General features: G+C 34.2%; 1 protein-coding gene across 1 annotated transcript in view; it reads right to left on the bottom strand.

The window, feature by feature from the left end:
* Window positions 1-1,404: 1,404 nt before the first annotated feature.
* The window catches only part of LOC123674095, a 115,676-nt gene continuing 106,329 nt past the window's right edge, over window positions 1,405-10,751 (bottom strand). The window contains exons 3-8 of the mRNA XM_045608961.1: window positions 10,312-10,435; window positions 8,956-9,041; window positions 6,766-6,861; window positions 6,640-6,702; window positions 5,607-5,690; window positions 1,405-2,391 (exon numbers count right to left, since the gene is read on the bottom strand). Coding sequence (XP_045464917.1) covers window positions 2,026-2,391; window positions 5,607-5,690; window positions 6,640-6,702; window positions 6,766-6,861; window positions 8,956-9,041; window positions 10,312-10,435 — 819 coding nt within the window. The 3' untranslated portion in view covers window positions 1,405-2,025. The remainder of the gene's footprint in view (window positions 2,392-5,606; window positions 5,691-6,639; window positions 6,703-6,765; window positions 6,862-8,955; window positions 9,042-10,311; window positions 10,436-10,751) is intronic.

Here is a 10,751-nt window from a genome sequence, read left to right as displayed (position 1 = left end):
TGAAATAAATACAAATGCGCGATTCATATTTACAAACATCTAGGAGGAAAATAGTGGGGTACATTCAATATTGGGGTTTTTCAGAAATTAGTTCATGTCAAGCTTTATTTAACAGGCTCGGATCTAACTGACAAAAAGTAAAATATTTTGGTGTAGATTAGGTATTTCTGAAAAAGATACGAATAAGTGCCTGAAAATAATTCAGCAGATACCTACAATTTTTAGAAAAATCATAATGCAAAAACTTAAGTTTTTTAAAATTGGAAAGTATAATTTTCATGATATAAATCATGATTTGTTACTACGTCTAAACAAAATTGGTATCTACTGAAAAATTATTTATCACTTGACATGAAGTACTTCAGGAATATGGAATTCCGAAACATCAACTGGGATATTTTTGAAACGCGGACAAAAATGCAACGAAGCTTATGATCTACTACTATACATTACCGCAAGTATCAGAATCTTCATTGATTTTACTTGGTTTTTTCGAAGGCACACAAAAATTACATGTTTTATAGTTATGTTATTGGAAGGAGTTGCAATGCAACAATCGAGCTTTATTCTTTACAGAATGGAGTGACCAAATTCAATACATATTACTAGTACAAAAGTTTCTGACTTAATATTGCACAGTAACAATAATATCTGAGGAAACTATTTTTAATCACGCCATTTAAGACATTCTTGAACTCAAATTGCACTTTTTTCAATAACACTATTTTTATAGTCTATAATCCCTTTCTCTATGAACATACAATAAAATTTTTACAATACTTTCAAAAAATTTTACATTTACATAAAATATTTATACAAGTCGTAAAAATTCGAAAATGTACAAAAACCCTAGACGGGTACAATTTAATGACAAAATAAGTTATTATTCGATTTGGTTCAAGCAAATTTGTTGAAATTCACTGACCCGAAATTCATTGACTCGACCAATCTTTAAATAAAAGTCTGTTCAAAATGTCTTCGAGGATATTCCGTTCCTTAAAATCTTCAAACAGGTATATCGCTCAGCTGATCCTCTCAAAAGCTGTAGTTTTCGATGTGGAAATATCCATCAAATTTCAATTAGCAATTGTAGATTGGGATTGTTTCAGACCGAACAAACGTACAAAATGATCCAAAGCATCAAATAAAATGAAAGAACCTCTATAGATATCAATTATTCATCTATAATGTAGGTACTGTTTTGTAGCCTAGCTATTTTTGAAATGGTAAGAGTTTTTTGAATGAATTATAAAATATTTAAAATTCAGAAACAAAAAACCTATTCAATTCGATTAGGGAAAATAAATTAAATTAATAAAGCACTAGTTGGCGAACTAACGAAAAGAAAATCAGTGCACAATCAAGCGAACCGTATAGAAATACCATAGTATATGATAATTAACGATTTAGGTTGAAGAACTATTTCGAGGACTGAGGAACTATGTAAAAGAACTAGTTAACAAAAAAAGAACTAGTTCGTAAATAACGAACAATATGAAATGCTAGTAGGGAATTAACGATCTATGTTGAAGAACAAGTTCAAGAACTGAGGAACTGTGAAGTAACTGGTTCGCGAAATAAGGAACTGTGCGAAACCTAGTTGACGAACTAGTTTTGAACTGGTGAATCATAAAGAAATACTGGAACCTACTAGACTTAACGTTGGACGTTGAAGAAGTAGTTCAAGAATTAAAGAGATATTCGAGAGAACTAGTTGAAGAACTAGTTCAAGAACTAAAAAACTATACGAGAGAACTAGTTGAAGAACTAAAGCATAGAAAACTAGTTCACGGACCAATGAACTATATACAAGTTCGCGAACTAACGACCTTTGTGAAGGAGTTGAATTTCACCGGATCATACTGTACGTTCGTCAGTTCCATCCCAATCTGGTACAAAAACCACGAATCACCTCTGCTCCGAATACAGTCTCATTCGGAAACATAACCTAAATCGCTTGCACGCACGCGCAAAAGGCAGCCAGCCGGGCTAGAAAGAAGTCTCCAAGTACGGAGGACGCACCGTTCACAAATTCCCAGGACCGGATCCGTCTCCAGTGCCGGATTCTATGAGCGGCGCCGTGTCGCTTCCGGTGCCGCTCACTTTGGGAGTCAGGGGCGGCTTCAGCTCTATCGTCCACGGCTCCAAAAGCTGGGAGCCGTTCCTGGCGCTGTTCTGGTGGTTGGAGGAGTGGTCTGGGAACTTGACTGATTTCCTGGCCTTGAGGTTGGTGGTGGGGGAGACGTCTTCGGCTAGGTTGGGGTGGGAGGGCGCCGGTCCTGTGGGGCTTTGGGTGGGGGTAGGACGGGCATCGCATGTGGTCATTGGTCGGCGCGAGGTGCTGAGATAGCTCGTCGCTGTTGGGTGGTTGCTGTATTGGATGTTTGGTATCTGAAAAAAAAATTGTAGGTTAGGGAAAGATACTGAAGCAGTGTTGCCAGATATACAGATTTGTCCGTATTTATACAGATTTTTGATTTATGATGGAGATTGGAATAAATCCAACCAACTATTTACTTCTATAGGTATAATTTGAATATTTCTCTTTAAAATTATTCCTTAGTTAGCTTAGAAAAAATAGTTGTCGCAGATTCCTGAAATAGCAATCTGTAACGAAAAAATCCACGTTTAATTCTTTCAAATTGTTTTTTTTTAAGGTCGGTTCCACGAAACTTTTATTGAGTAGATTTGCATGATCAAACCAATTCTGTGTTTAGTTTCAGTTTATTTTTGACACTTCCATAAATCCCAACTGTTAATCAACGGAGTTGATCGGTCAGTCAAAGCTTTGTGAATCCCTTCATTGATCTGATACATAGAGAAATAAACATAGATAGAGGAAGTATACGCAATTTTTACATGTCCCCAACATGGTTTGATAACGTTGTCGGATTGTGATATATTTTCAAATTCACAATTTTATCATATCGTTCTGAATGTATATTATATTGAATGAAATATATTTATTTGAGTGGTTCCTGATAAATATGCAAATTTGAATATTTGGAATCCGATATTTTTCCTAATTGTCGAATTCATAACAAGCAGAATATTTATTATTTTCTGTATCTACCTGCTGAAATCCAAGGTTTGGCAACTTTTGCTCTCCTAGTGTCATCGGTTTTTTTCACGTTGTTGGGCGAGCTTGAAGTTTGTTTTTTGAATTTCTGATATATTTAGGAATTCATTTCAATATATACTCAGTTAATAGGAAACGTTGATTCACCATTGGACATAAGAATTGAGTTCTTTGTGGAGAAATTCGCGAATTGTGTGAAATATCGTATCACTGATATGTTTTCATTTCCGCGCGCTTCATGTCAAATTTGATAGTTCATGTTCGGGGACAAAATTTGCTTACTGAAAATGACATAATATGCTTTCTCTATCTATTTTTATTACTTTGAGATTTGATAATTTGAAAATGCCACAGAACTTGAATGGTTCTAGAGGTTCACGAATCATAGAATTTTCATCACGCTGAAGCTGATGGCAATTGAATTCATGTGAACTACTTTCTCCGACTACAGTGGTGTTGTCCCAAAAAGACGATAAAGCGTTTCAACAAAAATATCTCTCTAATTACATTAGAAAAACATATTAGCACAGTAACATAATTTTCCACTCTTCGAGGAATATTACGAAAACCTACCCTTCTCCCTACCATTTAAGTTCGAAACTCTCTATTTAAATTAATCTAACATGCAAATTTCAGCACCCTTTTGCCCTCTATGTACATACCTACAGCTTCATTTCCAATTCAACCCTTATAAATTATCGTAGTTATTGAGTCAAGTTAAATATGTAGATATCGGTTCTAACGAACTTTGCGATCACGTAATAAGCCGAAGTTTCATGCACATTCGATGAATATAATTGAAAAATATGAATTCAGCGTGTTGCACGAAGGTTGGGAATTAATTTAACAGTGAATTCCTCCAAGAATTTTATAATTACGAGTTTTAATTAATTTTTTACTCAGTTGATAATTATTTTGAGATTTTGTTTTTTCATAAATTGAATGAAAATCTTTTTATTTAGATGCTTGTATCCCTTACTTCTCAAAATTATTTATCCGATAACTTACGGCCGAAGGCTTGATCCCTTTACATTCGTTATAAATTTTCAAAAAGAAAAAAAATAAAATGGCAAATCGAGTTCGAAGTACCTAATGACCAAAATTTTTCACAATTTCTTGTTTGGTTTGAAACTATGAAAATTACAACGTTCAGACAAGTTGAAAAAATAACACCTTGTAGGTACATATTCGGAAGCGTAAGAAAACTTGCAGTAGCCAAAAAGCAGGATATAGAATAGAGAGGAAGAAAGCAAATATGATAATTGCGTTCGTTCCAACTCTTTATGAAATCTGCTGGAGTCTTTGAATTCATAACGAGATGGTTCGTGCTGAAAATGATCATATCAAGTGAAATGGAAAAACGATTCGAATAAGCGAAACGCTAAGCTAACTATAGTTATTTCTTTTACTAGGGAGCAAAGTAGTAGATTGACTGCCGCAGCTGATAGTTCATTCAAGCCAAGGCACTCAATCTTCTTTGCTGCCGAGTTGAACATATAATTTTTCCTTCGATTGTTTATAATGATATATAGGATATTGTATTTGAAAATTATTACAATTTTCACAATCTTTTGATTTTTCCCTCGATTTTTCCTGTAGTGATCAATTAAAACGAAATTTTATAGAAATCGCAATTGTTGGAATGGTTAGTTGCTATGGAAATGCATATGTCCATGATAATTATAGTTTGACAACTTATGAAATATCTGACAGTTTTTTGGAAAATATCGGATATATTTATATTATGGACAGTGATAGCGACTTAGAAGTACTTACTCCTCTAGATTTAAGGAAGGCGGCAAAAAATATTGATTGTCAGAAAACGTCGAATGTTTTATTCGCATTGAAAATAATCACTATTGTTGCCTAGGCAGGAAAAGTAATACTTTGGCTGATTGATATATGTCTGCAAAATCAATATTTGCTGTCAATCGATGAAAAAATAAAATAACTTTTCACTCTATAAGTCCTGAGCTTTACCAGTAAAAATACATATTTTCTGACATAAGTCACCATCGAGAGTAAAGCATGGTACCATTTATCTTCTTCTTTTTTTGAAAAAAGGATTCATAGAAATTTTTCCTTCTCTGAAGCATTCTTTTTAGGTCTGTAAATTTTTGGCAAGGAGCATTGTCTTGTAGAAAGAAAATTTGGCGGTTTCAGATAACAAACAAATACACCTTAGGATTTATTATATTAGTATGGACATGGTAATCCACAAGTTTTGTGAATTGAACTTGAACTTCCACACTTTGCGCATCACAGAGCATAATCTTCTTTGGATCTTTCTCCTTATTCCTACAGCGTGAATATTTCTAAGGCCAAGGAAACACGTACTCGACTAGAAACGCCAGAAACGGAATCGAAATTGATGGAAAGAGATGGCGTTCCATTTCATATTGCAAAACGAGAACACTCATAACTGGAGTGGCAACTCTCACAGCCTGGTGCCTTTTATTTTGAACGAGATTCTAGGAATTATTTATCCATTTTGAATGATCGGAAAGACGTGTAGTCGAGCTCTTACCCTCAAGTTCTGATCGTCTGAGGCTCTTCCCCTACCCGCCTTCAATTCTTGGTACTGGGATATCACACACAATAAGGCATACATCTGAAAAAAAGGAGGTATATGTATTCAAAAAATTTGTGTTAGAAGCAATTATATTTAAAGAAATATTCTTGTTTATCAAATGAAATATAACAAAATAATTCGATAAATATTTTAATATTAACAAAATTGTTTTGACAACACCGTGTCTTCTTCAGGTTAATTTTACTTTTCGAACTTGAACGAAGTATGAAAAAAAATCCTTTTTAATTGAAGACGTTAGCAGCTGATAGTTTTCATAAGAGTAGAAGATACAATTGAAAAAAAAAATTGGGAGTGTGGCGAATAATTTCTGCGATAACGCGATAACACTCTGTATATTTTGAAATATTACGTTACCTATTCCAAAAAATAAACAATGAAGAGCGGTGGAGGTTTGAAATTCGAACCAATGAGTAATATAACATTTTATCAGATAAACTGATAAATAGGGTCGAAATTTCATGACATCAAACGAGAATTATTAATGGGAACATAGGTGAACAAATTTGGTTTTCCACCATATAAATTTGCTGTGATATATGATGTTAATTCCCATATATAAATTTATAATTCAGCTAACATTATCGAATCCGTTGACGAGAAAATGCTTCATTTTGATATGGCTCTCTGAATTCTGAATTTAAATATGAAAAAATTGAATCGGTAGAACCCGATCTGAAAAAAATTTGAATACCTACGTCAATATCCATCTCCATACAAAATTTTAACAAACAAATTTTCAACAAAAATCTATATTTGAAACATTTCGATGAATTTTGTCCCTTAACCAACTTAAACGGAGACTCCTATATCCAAACCTACCATAAAATATCAAGTTTCTAGGATTTTCTGTTCGAAAGCAATCATCTTTACGGCAGTACAGATATAATTGAATTTTACCAAGAATTCGTCATTTGTGATTCGAATCATAATTTTTGAGAACATTTCCGGCTCAAAAATAGATACTCACATGTAGACAAGTGAGGAAAAAGTCCATCATTATGAGAATAGAAATAAAGGGGTTCCATTTGAGCTGAAACAGAATAATTTATCGTTTTAATAAAAGTGTTAGAGCAAACTGGCGTGCAGAACTCACCGCGTGTTCAATGAGGTTGTATAAAACGTATACGATATCTAATATCATGAAAACTACTAGATTCACCACCCAGGGAAGAAGCAGCATCTTACAGTCCTGCAAGAGAGATAGATTCATTTTGATTTGGAGCAAATGTACGAGGTTTGTTGGAAAATAACATATATTTTTATCATATTATGGTCCAGGTGACGTGATTAAGATAAAACTATGCATTAAGGCTCATAGAGAGCAACTGCTCTCGACTCATCTTGCTTGCCAGATTGAAGTCAGGTAAACATTTATGGACTAATACCTTCCTTCAATCTAATGGAATGGAATGGAGTTCTTGTAATGTCTTCAACAAAGCTCTTATCGTTAATCCTTTGGAGAAAGTTCTAGGTTTTAATCTTCCTAGGAAAATTTGGTGTATTTTAAATCGACTTAGGACTGGTCATAGTCGTTGCAATAGTATGCTCTTCAAATGGCATTTTATTGAAAGCCTACTATGTGAGTGTGATGTAGAAGAAACCATTGACCACTTGGTGAATACTTCTCCAATTTATAGATTTCAAGGTGGTTTTCAAGCTATCCATTCAGATTCTTTTTTAGGATGGGTCGCTAACTTCAAATCAATATAATGGAAACTAACATTTATTACGCCATTCTGGTTCTTTTCTTTTTGTTTTCAGATTTAATTATGAAGTCGTCAACCGTTGGTGAAGAGAAAGAATGAAGAAGATTTTGTTTGGATGAAGCGGAAGCCCTTCAATATAAATATGTCAGCTTATTCTGTAAATAAATATACAAACCAGTCACTGCATCTATACGGGGAGACAGTGCTTTTTCTCAGGTTTTTATCTGTGCTAATTAATAATTTTTTTGTATTGCTCTATCTCGAAAGAATATATCGATTATAAAATTCATAGACCATTTTGGTTACCTCATATCTTCTAATTATAGAGGGTATTGCCATTCGATTGCCATATTTTCCCCTCCTCCCTTGAGAACTATGTCCCCAGCCCCTAGAAATTCCTCCAAAGCAGCAGTTTTCACCGCATAGAAAAAACCGATGCTGGTAACGTATATCCATCAAACGAGGAATCTCTTCGAAACGATCCTCTTTTGATGATAACAGGAAGCAATAAATATTTTCCCGGTTGTCCCAGTCATATTGAATCGGAGTAAAATAAAAGGATAAGAGTTCTTTGGATACAATTCCATTGTTATCTATATATCGTTGTATCTTGAGCCTTTATAATGCAACCATGCGGAAAAGTCATAAAAGCAATAGAATGAGGGTGCCGTAAACATGAACGATATTTGTGTATGCTGCAATGCCAAAAAATGACCCTATCATTCCTTTTTTCTGTTCGCATTCGCTAGCCGTTCGTTGGAAGAGCTAGCTAAACATGGCTAGAGGAAAATAAAGGTTTTATAACTCAATAAGACCCAGGTCTAACCAGTGATTTTTTTTTTTGAATTCGACTTCATTCTTCAAAGGTGATACATGTATTCCAACGCTCCTCTTACGTTTTCTGTAGGAAGATACGTCTTTGCTTTCGAAAAAGGCTTAAACCTTGGCAATCCTTTCTTCATTAGAGCCAAGGGGCAGAATAGAAGGAAAAGCTGGATAGCAGTCAGGGGATTGGAAGCGCAATTCGTTCAATTTGACCATGGTTCTCATGGATGGATCAAGGAGCATTATCATGGTTAGAAAGATTTTTTATTCACATTTGAGGACGTTCTTCCATAATTTCTTCTTCTTCTGGGATTTAAGATTTTCTGTCTTTTGTTGCAGCAAGACAGGTAAATAATCTTCAGATAGAAGGTAATTCTCAACTCGGTGTGTTTATTTTCAACATCTAGCATCAAAGGGTAGAAAATAGAAACACTATTATAGATTGATAAATGTTCCATCCAGTTAGGTTTCATGCTATCTGCTCTTGATATATTATATACGGAAATTTATTGACAATATTCTACGATATAGTTTTGATAGTAGAAACATTTCAAAGTTCGATTGAATATTGCAGTTTGTTTCCCTCAATGTTTGAATTTCAATAACCACGAAATGACTTTCTTTATGATTCTTAGAAGTTTGTCAACTAAATCAATCGTTGGACTTCTACTCAGTTAGAATGCTCTTCGAATTATTGCTTATTTTTATCGGTATAATATCAGAATATATTTTTCTTCAACTGGAATACTCACCTTGTGAATTCCATATAATAATAAAATTGAGGTTAAAATTCCACATGCTGTGATCACTAGTATGAGGAGAGTGAAGACGACGGAAGCTGAAAATATTGAAAGATTTATTATTCTTTAGAAATTTCGAAACTATTATGTACAATAATATACACTGTGTCCGTTAAGTATGGAACAAATTCATTTTTAGCTAAACAGACCATTTTAAGAAATAATCCTGAAACACGTCGATTTTTTATTTTAATTTACCGTATTTTAAAATAATAATCTAATATACAAGGTGAATTACTTTCAAGTTACGACGTCACCGTCATTTTTTTTAAATGGAACACCCCCATTTTGTCTCAATTTTCCGTTTACTCTAGCTGACCTGATTCCAAAAATATATCACATGATGATTTCGATTGGTACAGGGTGTACAAAAATACAATAATTTTGTGTGTGCTCATAAAATATCGCGTAACATTCTTTATTAGTTGAATTAACAATATTATCAAAAATACTTATTGTCTAGCGGCAATTGGTTTGAATGTAACACCCTGTAGTTTCTTACATTTTTAGATTAATAAGAATGAGCTGTTTCCAAACATGTTTGGTATCTACTTGTGGTCTAGCAGACAGAATATGAAAGAAATTATTTCTTATCAATTCGAAAAAACATAGTCGTCTAGTTTTTTGTGAAATATCATTATTTGTTTATTGCCGCTAGACAATAAGTATATTTGATAATATTGTTAATTTAACTAATAAAGAATGTTACGCGTTACTTTATGAGCAAACACAAAACTATTGTATTTTTGTCCACCCTGTACCAATTGGAATCAACATGTGTTACATTTTTGAAATCAGCTCAGCTGGAGTAATCGAAAAATTGAGACAAAATGGGGGTGTTTCAGGATTATTTCTTAAAACGGTCTGGTTAGCTAAAAATGAATTTGTTCCATACTTTACGGACACAGTGTATATTAATCAGTAACAAGAATTATCCAGAAATTCAGCTATAAGAGAGCTTTTCTTGTATGGACGTCCCCTTTGTTATTATTTCTCTGCTTTTCTAAGAAGAAGATAAAATTAAAAGTTTTTTATTCACGTGGTTCACATTTTTTTAGAAGGATTCTTATTCTGCAAATGGCTCTTTCGAAAAGTTTAATGAAAATGAAACTACGGGTATGATATGATACTGACACGTTATTGAAGCTTTGCAGAGGTAGAGCATAACCTCATTAATAAAAGGGCGCCATCTATCTGTCAATGTCAAGAAAATCCTAACCCTGAGGTCGTTCGAAACGCACGATATTGTAGGATCAAAAGTAGATTGAAAACAGCCTTATACCCTAAAAAATCAATTTCTCAACTCACTCGTCGATGTGGTGTCCGGGTTTATAAAGGAATCCGGTGCCTGTGCTGTCGAGTTGTAGAAGATGATGTTCAATTCCGTGTTGAGGACCACGTAGGAGTGGACCGTGTTGACCGTGTAGTACATCTAGAAAAAAAAAACACACTCCGGTCAATCAGGTGGAAATCCAATTTGTCGGAATCCCGGAGGCCCGTCTACAAATCGGTTTATTTATCCTGTAACATACGCAGGTTGCTACTTAAGGGATGCGAGTAGGGACAATGGGTGAAATCGAGGCACGGAATCGAATGCTCAGGACTCCTCCAATCCGGTGTGATTGATGGAGATCCTAGGGTTTATTTTGCTGACTTAATACTTTATTTTTGGGCTTTTGTTCTTCGGGAATGGAGTGAGCTGTTTTTTTCTGTTCAATGGGCAATTACTGTATCTGAAATGTGCAATT

Source organism: Harmonia axyridis, chromosome 2 (genome assembly GCF_914767665.1).
Source record: "Harmonia axyridis chromosome 2, icHarAxyr1.1, whole genome shotgun sequence".
Taxonomy (NCBI): domain Eukaryota; kingdom Metazoa; phylum Arthropoda; class Insecta; order Coleoptera; family Coccinellidae; genus Harmonia; species Harmonia axyridis.
The sequence above is the reverse complement of the archived record's forward strand: the minus strand, read 5'-3'. Positions and strand labels throughout refer to the sequence as shown.